This window comes from Schistocerca americana, chromosome 7, assembly GCF_021461395.2.
Source record: "Schistocerca americana isolate TAMUIC-IGC-003095 chromosome 7, iqSchAmer2.1, whole genome shotgun sequence".
Taxonomy (NCBI): domain Eukaryota; kingdom Metazoa; phylum Arthropoda; class Insecta; order Orthoptera; family Acrididae; genus Schistocerca; species Schistocerca americana.
In genome coordinates, this window is record NC_060125.1 from 476555711 (window position 1) to 476572280 (window position 16570).

Below are 16570 nucleotides of genomic sequence, written 5' to 3' on the forward strand. Positions count from 1 at the left end.
CCGCTAAAACTACTGTTGAGTAGATGTTTAGCGTTTTTTCTAGCATCCCACGCATCATCTGCCACTCCTCTTTCATCAATTTAGCGACAGCTGCGAGATTCTCACTGGTCCGAGTTGTTGTCGGTCGACTATTGCGTTGGCCATCCTTCATTGTCTGCCGGACATCACATTTGTGCCACATGAAAACGGTGTCCTGACTCAATTCCGACAAGCCGTGCGTATTATGAATCTTTTGTCCACATAACATCAGTTTGGCACCAACATTTATTTAATTGATACCCGCTGTTCCTCTTCCTTGTCATTTCCAGAGATTATATTTGACCTCCACATAGCTAGTTTATCACCACCGTCTGGGCTGATGCCTGTCAATATGTTTATGAAAAAGGGTCCAAACTACGTTGTTCAACAATCATCTGAAGCTAAGGCTAGTAAGAATGTCGGAAAAAACCACGAAATCTTACAGGCCGTTCTGTTTTGGTAGTAAGACATAGGATATTAATCCGCTTACCAGAAGATGTATGCAAGATTTCCATTTCATAGTTCTGTGTAAAAGGCTCGTAGTTTCGGCCCCCTCTGTACGAATCTATATTTAGTTATTTTTTGCGGAATTTACCTTGAGGTCACCAGATATGTTGGCTCCCGCCTGAATTCCTGTGACGGAAGGGAAGAAGATGGCGAACACCGAAAAGAAATCCTGATTCATCTCTTCACTATACCTGTAGTCTGGACCCCAGTTCTGCTGGAATATGTCCGCTGTAACAGAAAACACATTCCTTAGCTTTATTCGTTTTCTCCTGTTGTGGTTCAGTAAGAGTGAAATACAATGGAAGACTATAATTAAGATAGGACGGGATACCACATCTATAACGGAAACAAACATGAAGACGTCATGGATGACTAAGGGAGTATTCGAATTAATGGTAGAAAGAATAAAATACGAGAATAAGGCGGGGAGGCAGCAGTACAGGTAGCGTAGGAATCAAATAACCGAAAAGAGCTAACAGGCTAGGTCCCAATGGATGACAAAAAAGTTTACAGACATGCGGCAAAGATGTGTGTCTAAGAAAAATCTAGACACTCACAGGAAGATCAAACACAGCTTCACAGAAGTAAAATGTAAAAATGTTATTTCGCCCACACTGATAGACTGAAGGAAATCACAGGTAACCAACTTATCGCAACGAATAACGTAATGAAGGGAAAATAAATTAATAATGTCTTCCATGATTTAGAATTTTCATACAACTTTTCTGTGCAAATAGGTAAATCAAATGAAATACATTGAAGTGCTAAAGAAAGATAAGTAAACAGGCTGAATTCGGCGCTGCGGTCGGTAAGGCCTACATAAGAGTCTGGCGCTGTTATTAGATTGGTTACTGCTGCTACAATAACAGGTTAACAAGATTTAAGTGAGTTTGAACGTGGTTTATAGCCGGCGACGAGCTATTAGATACAGTATCTCCGAGATAGCGATGAAGTGGGGATTTTCCCGTACGAACATTTTATGAATGAGTTACCGTCAATATCAGCAATCCGGTAAAGCTCAAATCTCCAATATTGCTGCGGCGGGAAAAAGATCCTGCAAGAACGGGACCAAAGACGACTGAAGAGAATCGTTCAACGTGACAGAAGTGCAGTCTTTCCGCAAATTGCTACACATATCAGTGCTGGGCCAGCAGTAAGTGTCAGTGTGCTAACCATTCAACGAAACATCATCTATATGGGCTTTCGGAGCTGAAGGCCCACTCGTTTACCCTTGATGACTGGACGACACAAAGCTTTACGCTTCGCCTAGGCCCGTCAACTCCGATGTTTGACTGTTGAAGACTGGAAACACGTTGCCTGGTCGGACGAGTCTCGTTTCAAATTGTATCGAGCGGATGAACGTGTACGATTATGGAGACAACCGCATGAATCCATGGGTCCTGCATGTCAGCAGGGGACTGTTCAAGCTGGTGGAGGCTCTGTAATGGTGTGGGGCGTGTGCGATTGCTGTAACATGGGACCTCTGATACGTCTAGATACTATTCTGACAGGTGACACGTCTGATCACGTGCATCCATTCGTGTCCATTGCGCGTTCCGGCGGACTTGGGCAATTTCAGCAGGACAATGCGACACCCCACACGTCAAGAATTGCTACAGAGTGGCTCCAGGAACACTCTTCTGAGTTTAAACACTTCCTTTGGCTACCAAACTCCCCTGACTTGAACTTTATCTGGGATGCTTGCAACGTGCTTTTCAGAAGAAATCTCCATGCCCTCTTACTCTTACGGATTTATGGACAGTCCTGCAGGATTCATGGTGTCAGTTCCCTCCAGCACTACTTCAGACGTTAATTAAGTCCATGCGACGTAGTGTTGCGGCACTTCTGTGTGCTTTCGGGGGCCCTACACGATATTAGCCACTTGTACCAGCTTCTTCGGCTCTTCAGAGTATAATACTTCAAGAGAAGCCGGTGAGATAGTTTTGATGAAGGAGAGAGTTTCGTATTTTGTATCGTTTGCTAATCTGTACCGCTGCTATAAAATCCACTCCTCTTCTGTTATCCGACTTTTGGTAACGTTAGCAGAAACTACGTGCTTCTTGGACCCAAACTGTCAGCTAAGAGTCCTATGTGTTGAGGAATAGATCGTCTGACAAGAACATGTTGCAGTGTTCATCTAACTTCTTGTGAACGTTGTTACGCAGAGACTTTTTGAGAGCGTATAAAACACGGGGCGCGGCCACAGCGGCTGTATTTGCTTGTTCCCATCATAAAGGAAGAGAGCCCAATAAAACTGGTTTGAAAATTCAAATCACAGATTCGAGTTGAATTTCGAACTCATTGATGATAATCTGAGTGCGAATGGTTCCTCAATCAACAAGTCATACAACTAAATCGATCATATTATTTAATTATAGTAATTTTGCCCAGCGGACGAGTGTCACAGAAGGATTGCTTATATGGAGGACCATCAACCGGAGGAGGCAGAGTAATTTTCACATGCTCCATTGGTCAATGTAGAAAATACTCAAGAAAGCGAATTTACTTAACAATTCTTGGCCGTTACGTTTGAATGTGAAGATGAAGTCAAAGGGTGGAATAGGCATACCAGTTTTCCACGTTGAAGATTTCGCGCCCAAACAGGTGTCCGAACCTGAGAGGCAAAGAAACCGAGTCGTCTTGCGGTGCGAGGCTACACCAACAGTTCGATCCCTCCCGCTATTTACGGCTGTTGGGAGCTACATGTGAACTGCGGATGCACACTGCTCTGCGGTGCGCGATTTTACAGATAGCACCGAGATCCACGCTCAAGCCTATTCGGTTTCTGATCTCGGACGATTTCACTTCGTGGACAGTAGTACTGAAGAAATTACCGCCATTTTGTTACGAAAGCGGCCATGTGTTAGAACCGTCCATGTAGATCAGCATGATTCGTGTCCTGAAGCTTGCAGCAGTTACGTTGGTTGCTATCGAGCTTACACAACGAACACTCGGCACCACGACCTCACAAATCGTAATCAGGTAAGCCTTGTCGCTTGGCCCTTCCTCCCTTGTTCGTTATACGGATCTCATGGCTAGCATCTTGTCATTCTCCCGTTCAACCATTCACTCGGTCTCTAGGTACTGGACGTAACCTCGTTTAACTTTAGTGTGTTTTGATGTACTTACTTGTGTTAATTTCTTGTCCTACGACAAGGTAGCTTCGTGCAATTGCAGTCAGATTTTAGTGATGGGACAATCGACTATTTTTGTTAACTCGGTTTTTTCAGCCAAATGAAACAACCGAACGAAACTAGTCTCAGCTATATGAATGTTTTCACTCACTTACCGTGTGTGAGTGGCTTCTTTCAGTGTGAGACAACCAACTGAAACAAGTCTTCGTCGGTTGCGGTCGTTATATGAATGTTTTCACTCATTCATCGCGTTTGAATGGTTTCGATCAGTGTGAGACAACCGATGTGTCCGTCGGTTTGACCGTTACATAATGTTTGCACGTTCTCGCCGGGTTTGTGTAATTTTATTTACATACTTTTTCAGTCTTTTCGGTCATACATGAAACATAATTAATGTTGACAACTTACTTAGAGACAGACAGATTATCTTTTTTCACGGAGATGCGAATAAAAATTGTGTATTTCTAAAAATAAAGTACATTCTAAATGTATGAATTTACTTACTGAAGTACGGATTTTCGTAATTGTGGCATCGAAAATAAATTTTTGGTTGGTTTTAAAAGTTTAATATCTGGTCCTACACTGTAGTTTGTGTATATATAAATGAACAATCACTTTTTAATACATTTTTAGTAGATCGGTTGCCTGTCTGTTTTTTTTTCGGCACAAATTTTGCTGTTTGTTTTAAAGTAGTTTCCCTGTAAGCTAGAGACTTAAAACTTTCAACACAGCTCAGAACTGAATGATACTGTAATATTAACTCGCTTTCGAGTGTGGTGTGTGTCAGAGGGTACTTTGTTTTTCGGTCGGTTTGTCTGTTCGGTACAAATTTTGCAATTGATTGTAAACTAACATCCCGATAAGCTACAGACTTGAGACTTTCAACTTAGCTCAAAACTGGACGACAGTGCAGTAGTAACTCACTTTCTCTTCTGATCTGTGACAGAGAGTAGGTATTTGGTGTATCACTACTATTTCCCTGTTTCCTTGTTCCACTCGCGAATGTTTCGCACTCAAGAACGATTGGTGCTAAACTTCCCTCTCAGCTCGATTCTCTCTAGTTTTTACATTCGCGGTCTTCTCGCGAGACATCCCAGTGTACAAGCAATATATTAATTGTCTCATCTGAAGAGAAACTGAAATGAACCTGGAGTTTACCACATGTCCCACTGCAATCTCATCAAAATGTTTGAAATCAATTGAAAAATTTCACACACACAAGACTAAAAACCAGAAAACAACTATTTAAATAGAAAAACTTTTTAATACAACAAGGTTTTAAAACGAATTAATAAATATTAAATAATCTCTCGTAGCCCCATGCAAATACCTAACGCCATGCAGATAGTCCTGAAAATTTGTGCTTGTGAATTTTTAATAGCTACGACACTACCTGTAAAACTGAAAACGTAGGGCGTACGTATGTAGCTGATGATGTAGTTTTCTGTGCGAAATATTTACCTTCCACATAAATATATGGCTGAATATTAAAATTATTTTGCATTTGTGGACATCATCACACTTTGCCTACAAAACGGAATGCAAACTCCCGCTGAAACGAGGTAAGGTTCCTTTCTTGTTCATATAGCCTTAAGGGAACCATTGCGCTCACCTCTGCACCCCCTACTGGGGCTGCAATACGTCCTTATTTCCCTGGAATGGTCCTAGTTTTGAGGGCATACAGAAGCGTGCTGGAGGGATTTCTATACAACTGTCTGGGGTAAAACTGGACGTTTTGTCGTGCCTGTGGAAATTCGATTGATTGGAAATAGATTGTAATAAGCCCTAGTTAAAATTCATTAAAGGGGGTCTATAGTAGTTTCTTCGTAATAGTCTATTAAAAACGCAGCGGTAAGCACGCTTAGCCGCTTTCCTATGCGCATACAGTATGTCCTAAAATTGTCTTTGCAATTTGGTCACGTATATTTTAGAAACGGGAATAGGTAGAAAGATACCGTTTACGGTATAATGTTCACACACACCTAAAGCTGTCTTTTCTTATTTTCCCATGTTAGTTATCGTCTGTCCACCCTCCTGCAGCTGGCACAGTGTGTGGAACTGTTTGTATAGACCATACCTGACACCCATGTCTTGTGGAACACCATTGCATGTTACTTTTCGGGCGGAAAGAATCGTGAGCTCGCATCAGGTCAGCAGTAGCACACTTCAATGAGGACATCCTAAGTCGGACATGGAACAAAATATGTTCAAATGTGTGTGAAATCTTATGGGACTTAACTGCTAAGGTCATCAGTCCCTAAGCTTACACACTACTTAACCTAAATTATTCTAAGGACAAACACACACTCCATGCCCGAAGAAGGACTCGAACCTCCGCTGGGACATGGAACAGGAATATCGCTTAGATAATCTGAGTGCTACAGACGACGCACGCATTTAAGGTGGCCATCCGTCCCCCCGTTTCTCGTGACTATCACGTTTTTCTAGCTCTGCCCTGAATTTTTTCAAAAGTATGTCGGGCCACCTATTTGTCCACGATTTAACAATTAGGAAACGATTTATTTCACCTGTATCGGTATTCTGTTACTGAAAGGGTATTTTCTCGAATGAGTAATGTATGGAGCAGTGATAAAACACAGTTTGTTGTAAAAATTACAAAAGCAATGTTAGTGACTAAAGTGAATTATTGTGAACTTAAGATGAATGTTTTCATAAGACTGTTGGAGAATGCAGAAGAATGTTGAAGAAAATTTACAGCACTGATAAATACCGTATGCCTGGTCGTACACCTTCATATTAGAAGATACTAATAAAATATAAATTAACGTACTTTTTGTAACAAATTAAAGTGATGGTTTTCATTTATTACGTTCAATTCAGACTTCATTAGTAATGTTAATTTTTTTAATGTGTCCCGAATTTTGCTGTAGAAAATATGGTCGCTTTAACACACTGAACTCTGTTAAGCAGCTGCTAGTACCTTACGTGTATATGAACATTATGCCACAAACAACGCCTACCTATTCCCATCTCTGAAATATGTGTGATCAAAGTTACAAAGACAATTTTGGAACACCCTGTATTTTCCAGACTTCTTTATTGAGACAATAAGAAGCCGCCAATATTGGGCGCTCGCATACACGGCGACACCGCCCCGCCCGCCAGACAAATGAATGTGTTAAACGTTATTTGCCTTTACTCATTGAGCTGTATAAGACTGATTTCATTTCCCTTACTCCAGATTAGTACTACAATGAATATGAATGCGCTCTCACAAATCCTTGTTACTCTCATATATCTGCTGATCAGTAGGAGGCGCGCACTCGCTGGCATATTTAGTTCTGAAACGCAAGCGCGGAAACATTCCTCCTCTCATGTCCCCGCTTCCCACGGAACATCGTGTTCATCGACCAACTTATCATCTGCAGACTGTTTGTGTCCGGGAAAACAATCCGATTTGACCCACATGTCCGAATTTTCACAGTTTTCTCGTTTGGGGTCGGCAATTTAAGCGATAGCAGGCCTACCCCAGTGATACGTCAGGTTAATTAGTTACGCATTAGTGGCACGTGGAACAATTTATTCCAAAACAGTATATGGATCACTTTTAAATGATGAAGGAAAAACTACTCCGTTCAGTTCATAATTAAATGTACATGTATGCTGCTTATGGTAACTTTGGTGTGCCCCTTAGATACATCTTCACTTAGGACTAACCTCTGGCAGTATGAAGTAGCACTGCTTTAGTTCACCTGATAAAGAATTGTTGGCTAAAAATGTAAATGTCGTGTGACTAGGGTCTCCCGTCGGGTAGACCGTTCGCCGGGTGCAAGTCTTTCAATTTGACGCCACGTTCATTTGGCTCAAAAAACCGAGTGAACAAAAATAGTCGATTGTTTCATCACTAAAATCTGAGTGCAACTGCACGAAGCCACCTTGCCTTAGGACGAGAAATTAACACAAGAAAGTACACTACTGGCCATTAAAATTGCTATATCGCGAAGATGACGTGCTACAGACGCGAAATTTAACCGACAGGAAGAAGATGCTGTGCTACGCAAATTATTAGCTTTTCATAGCATTCACACAAGGTTGGCGCCGGTGGCTACACCTAAAACGTGCTGACATGAGGAAAGTTTCCAACTGATTTCTCACACACAAACAGCAGTTGACCGGCGTTGCCTGGTGAAACTTTGTTGTGATGCCTCGTGTAAGGAGGAGAAATGCGTACCATGCCTTGCGCGTCGATGGGGATGAAATGATGATGATTAGGACAACACAACACCCAGTCCCTGAGCGGAGAAAGTCTCCGACCCGGCCGGGGATCGAACCCGGTCCCTTAGGATTGACATTCTGTCGCGGTGACTTTTTTTTTTTTTAAAGAAAAACCTCATTTTGTTCGCTTTTGTTCGTTGCATCTGATCGGGGCGGACGTCGTAAGACATCCGTTTAAGTTCGTTGTTGATCGATTAACTCGGTTTTTTTATTACAGAGGGCAGCTAACCCTCTGGCCGAACACGTTATGGATGATGATGATGTTTTGTTTACCACTCAGCTACCGGGGGCGGACAATTGCTGGCTGGTTTCACTCAGAAGAATGAATGGATAGCCCGGTCAGCTAAAACAGTCAAGAGCGGTTTCAGTTAAAAGAATGAGCACATGGTTCAACCGACAGAAAAACTACTGAGTGTTTTCACTTGAAAAGAAAGAATGAATAATTCAGCCAATACGTAAAGCTGCAACGGTGTCGAGTCTTTTCATTCGATTGCTCCCACTGACTGCTTTTACTGGAATAAAATAAGTGAATAATAAGCCAACCGATATATAAAACTACAACCGATTGACACGATTGTTTTCATTCGGTTGCTCCCACGTATTAGTTTCACTCAAAAGAACGAATGAGTTGTCCAAGCCCGCATCTCGTGGTTGTGCGGTAGCGTTCTCGCTTCCCACGCCCGGGTTCCCGGGTTCGATTCCCGGCGGGGTCAGGGATTTTCTCTGCCTCGTGATGGCTGGGTGTTGTGTGCTGCCCTTAGGTTAGTTAGGTTTAAGTAGTTCTAAGTTCTAGGGGACTGATGACCGTAGATGTTAAGTCCCATAGTGCTCAGAGCCATTTGGTCCATTTGAGTTGTCCAACCAACTGAACGATTGTTATCATTCGGTTTCTCTCACAGACTAGTTTCATTCAAAGGAAAGAATGAATAAGTCAACCAAGACGTCTAACTATAACCAAATGAAACGACTGTTTTCCAACCATCGAATGAAGCGATTGTTTTCATCCGATTGTTCCCATCACTATCAGGTTTGTAAGTGCACGCTAGAGATACCTCACACACGTGTGTTTCCTCGCAATATACACAAACGGAAAGAAATCGCAACACAAAAAAAAAAAAAAAAAAAAAATATGTAGAGTAATGAAATTTTGGGAGTACATTTATCTAGGTGATATTACATTGCAAGATCACAGGTTAATGTACGAGCGAGATAAGCTATTGCAAATGTGAAATACTGGTACATTAATAACCGGTGTAACCGCCAGAATCTTCAATGTAAGCAAGCAAACGTGAATGCATTGTGTTGTACAGGTGCCAGATGTCAGTTTGTGGGATGGAGTTCCAGGCCAGTTGCACTTGGTCGGTCAATGCTGTTTGCGAATGAAACTGGAGTTGTCGTTCGATAATGTCGCATATGTGCCCGAATGAAGACAGATCTATATGAAGTTGGTATCTGTTCTTTCGGACATGTACGAAAGAACAGATACCATCTTCATATAGTTAAGGCTAACCGGCTATTGACCTTCTTCTGTGCTGGATGTACACGGATTGCCCGAACTCTTACGGGACTCGGTGAGGTTGTCTGCCGCGAGTAATCAGTGTAATGGGCAGAGGCACTACGAATGTAGTGTGTGGACATTAAGTTGGGAATGTGGGTCTCATGGAGAGCGTGCAAGGGATAAATCCCTGCAGTCGCACTATCCTCTGTGCCCTCGGTGGCTCAGATGGGTTCCCCTCAGGGACTGGGTGTTTTGCTGTCCTCATCATCATTTCATTCCCATTGTCGACGCGCAAGTCACCCAATGCGACGTCGCACTCAATAAGACTTGCACTTGGCGGCCTAATTTCTTGCCTGGGAACTCTCGGCCACTGACGCCATTCGATCATTTTCATTTTAAAAAAGCCGGCGCAGTAGCTCAGCGTGTTCGGTCAGAGGGTTAACTGCCCTCTGTAATAAAAAGACTGAGTGAACAGATCAAGGAGGAACTTGAACAGCTGTCACGGTACGTCCGCCCTGGAAAAGTGCAACGAACATTAACAAACAAAACTAGATTAGAAAAAAAGAACAGATCGTCTACCATGTAAGCAGGAGATCCCGGGTCGAGTCCCAGTCGGGGCACACATTTTCAACTGTCCCCGTTGATGTGCATCAACGCCTGTCGACAGCTTATGGTCTTGATTTAACTATCACTTCATTGAAGACAGATCTGGTGATCGAGTATGTCAAGGCAACATGTTGACACTGTGGAGAACGGTGGGTTGCAACCGTGGTATCTGGGCGAGCGTTATTCCACTGGAAAACACCACCTGGAGTGTTGATCATGTTGCAGCACAAAAGGCCAAAACGCCAGACTGAGGTATAATTTTGCATTCATGGTGCATGGGAGAGCCACACCCGCCAGGATAGCCGAGAGCGCTAACGCGCTGCTTCCTGGACTCGAGTAGGCGCTCCGGCCCCGGATCGAATCCGCCCGGCGGACTTACGAAGGCGGCCCGTGTGCCGGCCAGCCTGGATATGGTTTTTAGGCGGTTTCTCACATCCTACTAGGTGAATACCGGGCTGGTCCCCACGTTCCGCCTCAGTTACACGACTCGCAGACATTTGAAACACACTCAAACTACACTCCCGGAAATGGAAAAAAGAACACATTGACACCGGTGTGTCAGACCCACCATACTTGCTCCGGACACTGCGAGAGGGCTGTACAAGCAATGATCACACGCACGGCACAGCGGACACACCAGGAACCGCGCTGTTGGCCGTCGAATGGCGCTAGCTGCGCAGCATTTGTGCACCGCCGCCGTCAGTGTCAGCCAGTTTGCTGTGGCATACGGAGCTCCATCGCAGTCTTTAACACTGGTAGCATGCCGCGACAGCGTGGACGTGAACCGTATGTGCAGTTGACGGACTTTGAGCGAGGGCGTATAGTGGGCATGCGGGAAGCCGGGTGGACGTACCGCCGAATTGCTCAACACGTGGGGCGTGAGGTCTCCACAGTACATCGATGTTGTCGCCAGTGGTCGGCGGAAGGTGCACGTGTCCGTCGACCTGGGACCGGACCGCAGCAACGCACGGATGCACGCCAAGACCGTAGGATCCTACGCAGTGCCGTAGGGGACCGCACCGCCACTTCCCAGGAAATTAGGGACACTGTTGCTCCTGGGGTATCGGCGACGACCATTCGCAACCGTCTCCAAGAAGCTGGGCTACGGTCCCGCACACCGTTAGGCCGTCTTCCGCTCACGCCCCAACATCGTGCAGCCCGCCTCCAGTGGTGTCGCGACAGGCGTGAATGGAGGGACGAATGGAGACGTGTCGTCTTCAGCGATGAGAGTCGCTTCTGCCTTGGTGCCAATGATGGTCGTATGCGTGTTTGGCGCCGTGCAGGTGAGCGCCACAATCAGGACTGCATACGACCGAGGCACACAGGGCCAACACCCGGCATCATGGTGTGGGGAGCGATCTCCTACACTGGCCGTACACCACTGGTGATCGTCGAGGGGACACTGAATAGTGCGCGGTACATCCAAACTGTCATCGAACCCATCGTTCTACCATTCCTAGACCGGCAAGGGAACTTGCTGTTCCAACAGGACAATGCACGTCCGCATGTATCCCGTGCCACCCAACGTGCTCTAGAAGGTGTAAGTCAACTACCCTGGCTAGCAAGATCTCCGGATCTGTCCCCCATTGAGCATGTTTGGGACTGGATGAAGCGGCGTCTCACGCGGTCTGCACGTCCAGCACGAACGCTGGTCCAACTGAGGCGCCAGGTGGAAATGACATGGCAAGCCGTTCCACAGGACTACATCCAGCATCTCTACGATCGTCTCCATGGGAGAATAGCAGCCTGCATTGCTGCGAAAGGTGGATATACACTGTACTAGTGCTGACATTGTGCATGCTCTGTTGCCTGTGTCTATGTGCCTGTGGTTCTGTCAGTGTGATCATGTGATGTATCTGACCCCAGGAATGTGTCAATAAAGTTTCCCCTTCCTGGGACAATGAATTCATGGTGTTCATATTTCAATTTCCAGGAGTCTGTTTCACGATTGACACTAGACACAGACAGCTGGGGTACACTAGAGAGCCTGTATACAGAGAAAGTGGCCATAGGTGAAGTTGCCCATGATTGGTTCATTAGCTTTGGCAGAAAAATGGCGCCAAACGTCTCACGCACTTCCTACGTTCGCTGTGCTTTTGAGTTGAATTGAAGTTCAGAGGACTTTTGGAAACGATTAAAAAGTATTTGAATTATTGAGAGACTTGCTATGCGTTGTGCACGCATGTTCGATGTAGTTGTATGCCGTTTTTAGTGCGTAATTGGCGTTTGCGATCTTAAATACGAGTTGAAATAATGAAGCGTTTTGTGATGAAGTCGGTAGGCCTACATGTTTGAAGTAAACATGTTAGTAATTGTATAGTATTGTTTTTGACATATGTAATTCGTTCTGCAGACGTTCGTAAACGATGCCAGGTTGTGCTGCATTTGGTTGTTCCAATATAGGCGAAGGTGGATTTTGCATGTTAGCGTTTCCACGCAAAGAAGAAAGACTAAAGCAGTGGGCAGTCGCAGTCAACAGGGCCGACATAAATCAAACAGGAGCCTTGTGGAAACCGACCAAGTTCAAATGGCTCTGAGCACCATGCGACTTAACTTCTGAGGTCATCAGTCGCCTAGAACTTAGAACTACTTAAACCTAACTAACCTAAGGACATCACACACATCCATGCCCGAGGCAGGATTCGAACCTGCGACCATAGCGGGCTCTCGGTTTCAGACTGTAGCGCCTAGAACCGCACGGCCACTCCGGCCGGCAAACCAACCAAATACTCTTAGCTATACGAAGTAAGTCGTTTTTGATTTTTACTACATATAAAACAACTTACAATATGCATACTCAAATTTGAAAACAGACCTGTAAATTGGCTGTGGGAAAATTATTATAACACATTATTCTTATAAAGAAAGGCATTGAACGAATGATTTCGCCATATTGTCTTGTGCTTTTGATTCGGTGAGTGTACTCCACTACTGGCCATTCAAAAGTCCCGCCCGCAGTTTGGCAGAAAAATGGCCGCCGTACCATCCGGTTCGCCACTCTCTCACTATACAGACTCTCTAGGGTACACTAATTCCATACCGGGGGGGTATGGGGTGGCGGCATGAAGGGCATACGGACACCCCTTAACTTAACCATGCCAAATCCGTCCTTAACTCTGCCGAACCTGCGCCCAATGTGGGATAAAGGCAGTAGCGAAAGAAAGAAAGAAAGAAAGAAAGGTGCATGGGAGAACCACGAGAGCTCTTCTGCCGTCATACGAAATCACATCCCAGACCATACCTCCAGGGGCCGGCCGGTGTGGCCGAGCGGTTCTAGGCGCTACAGTCTGGAACCGCGCGACCGCTACGGTCGCAGGTTCGAATCCTGCCTCGGGCATGGATGTGTGTGATGTCCTTAGGTCAGTTAGGTTTAAGTAGTTCTAAGTTCTAGGGGACTAATGACCTCAGCAGTTAAGTTCCACCAAGGTGGAACCAGCTTTCATCAGAAAGTACATCAGCCTCTGCCCTGCCCTCCAATGACCTCTCGCTTGACACTACTGAAGTGCCAAATGGCTGTGGTTTGGGGTCAGTGGAATGCACGCTGCAGAACGTGTGGCACGGAGCTGCCCTTGAAGTAACCGATTTGTAACTGTTCGTTATGTCTCTGTGGATTAGATTAGATTAATACTAGTTCCATGGATCATGAATACGATATTTCGTAATGATGTGGAACGAGTCAAATTTTCCAATACATGACATAATTAAGTTAATTTAACAACATAATTAAGTTAATATAACAACTTTTTTGTCTTAATTTATATCTAAAAATTCCTCTTTGGAGTAGAAGGAGTTGTCATTCAGAAATTCTTTTAATTTCTTCTTAAATACTTGTTGGTTATCTGTCAGACTTTTGATACTATTTGGTACGTGACCAAACACTTTAGTGGCAGTATAGTTCACTATTTGGTAAGTGACCAAAGGCTTTAGTGGCTGTATAATTCACCCCTTTCTGTGCCAAAGTTTGATTTAATCTTGAATAGTGAAGAACATCCTTTCTCCTAGTATTGTGGTTATGCACACTGCTATTACTTTTGAATTGGGTTTGGTTGTTAATAAATTTCATAAGAGAGTATACAGGGTGAGTCACCTAACGTTACCGCTGGATATATTTCGTAAACCACATCAAATACTGACGAACCGATTCCACAGACCGAACGTGAGGAGAGGGGCTAGTGTAATTGGTTAATACAAAACATACAAAAATGCACGGAAGTATGTTTTTTAACACAAACCTACGTTTTTTTAAATGGAACCACGTTAGTTTTGTTAGCACATTTGAACATATAAACAAATACGTAATCAGTGCCGTTTGTTGCATTGTAAAATGTTAATTACATCCGGAGATATTGTAACCTTAAGTTTACGCTTGAAACCTTGACGTTCAGTTACGTGTTGTAACAAACACGGGCCACGGTCGGCGAGCATCATCTGCAGGGACATGTTTACGATGACGACCGTGTTTACGAGTGTGGCTGTAGTGCACTGTTGTGGTTTGGTCTAGCTGTCGCAGTGTCCGCATGTAGCGCTTGCTGCTATTGTTATTCTGCATTCGTCTCCGCACGCAGACCAACTGTAGTACGCCCTGTTACCAGACGTCTGTGATAGTGTAGTGTTGTAAGAACTGTGACCATGGTGTATTCGAACTCTGAAAAGGCGGAGATGATACTCATCTATGGCGAGTGTCGACGAAATGCAGCTGAAGCCTGCAGGGTGTATGCAGAACGGTACCCGGACAGAGAGCATCCAACGTGCCGCACATTGCAAAACATCTACCGCCAACTGTATGCAACAGGTATGGTCGTAGCACGCAAACGGGTCCGTAACAGGCCCGTCACAGGAGAAGCGGGTGCAGTTGGTGTGTTAGCTGCTGTTGCCATGAACCCACACATGAATACACGGGACATTGCGAGAGCCGGTGGACTGAGTCAAAGTAGTGTCATATGCATACTGCATCGTCACCGCTTTCACCCGTTTCATGTGTCGCTACATCAGCAATTACATGGTGATGACTTTAATCATCGAGTACAATTCTGTCAATGGGCATTAACAGAGAATGCGTTGCAGTTCTATCTGTTTACCGATGAAGTGGGTTTCACAAACCACGGGGCAGTGAATCTACGGAACATGCATTACTGGTCCGTGGACAATCCTCGCTGGCTCAGACAGGTAGAGCGACATCGACCGTGGACTGTAAATGTATGGTGCGGAATCATTGGCGACCACCTCGTTGGTCCTCACTTCATTGCAGGGGCCCAAACAGCTGCAACATACATCGCGTTTCTACAGAATGATCTGCCAACGTTGTTCGAAAATGTCCCACTGGAAACGCGTCGACGTATGTGGTATCAGCATGATGGTGCACCTGCACATTCCGCAATTAACACTAGGCTGACCCTTGACAGGATGTTCGACGGGCGTTTCATAGGACTTGGAGGACGCATAAATTGGCCAGCCCGTTCTCCTGATCTTACACCTCTGGACTTCTTTCTGTGGGGTACGTTAAAGGAGAATGTGTACCGTGATGTGCCTACAGCCCCAGAGGATATGAAACAACGTGTTGTGGCAGCCTGCGGCGACATTATACCAGATGTATTGCGGCGTGTACGACATTCATTACGCCAAAGATTGCAATTGTGTGCAGCAAATGATGGCCACCACATTGAACATCTATTGGCCTGACATGTCGGGACACACTCTATTCCACTCCGTAATTGAAAACGGAAACCACGTGTGTACGTGTACCTCACCCCTCATGGTAATGTACATGTGCGTCAGTGGAAAAGACCAATAAAAAGGTGTTAGCATGTGGACGTAATGTGCTGTTCCAGTCTCTTCTGTACCTAAGGTCCATCACCGTTCCCTTTGGATCCCTACGTAATTCGGTGCTCTCCGATACACACGATCGAACAGCGGAGGAGTGGTACTCAAGCGTCAACTTTAGGTTACAATATCTCCTCATGTAATTAACATTTTACAATGCAACAAACAGCACTGATTACGTATTTATTTATATCTTCAGATGTGCTAACAAAACTAACGTGGTTCTATTTTTAAAAAAACCTAGGTTTGTGTTAAAAAACATACTTTCGTGCATTTTTGTATGGTTTGTATTAACCAATTACACTAGCCCCTCTCCTCACGTTCGGTCTGTGGAATCGATTCGTCAGTATTTGATGTGGTTTACGAAATATATCCAGCGGTAATGTTAGGTGACTCACCCTGTATATACTGAGAAGCTAGTGTGAATATCCCTAGCTCATTAAATAACTGTCTGCAGGATGATCTTGGGTGGACTCCAGCTATTATTCTGATTGCACGCTTTTGTGCAATAAATACTTTATTCCTCAGTGATGAATTATCCCAAAATATGATGCCATATGCAAGCAATGAGTGAAAATAGGCGTAGTAAGTTAATTTACTAAGATGTTTATCACCAAAATTTGCAATTACCCTTATTGCATAAGTAGTTGAACTCAAACGTTTCAGCAGATCATCCATGTGTTTCTTCCAATTTAATCTCTCATCAATGGACACACCTAAAAATTTTGAATATTTTACCTTAGCTACATGC

The 16570-nt window shown here is 44.5% G+C and overlaps 1 protein-coding gene across 1 annotated transcript in view; it reads right to left on the reverse strand.

Moving 5' to 3' along the window:
- The window catches only part of LOC124623027 (bumetanide-sensitive sodium-(potassium)-chloride cotransporter), a 239889-nt gene that overhangs the window by 91733 nt on the left and 131586 nt on the right, over positions 1-16570 (reverse strand). The window contains exon 6 of the mRNA XM_047148819.1: positions 614-753. Coding sequence (XP_047004775.1) covers positions 614-753 — 140 coding nt within the window. The remainder of the gene's footprint in view (positions 1-613; positions 754-16570) is intronic.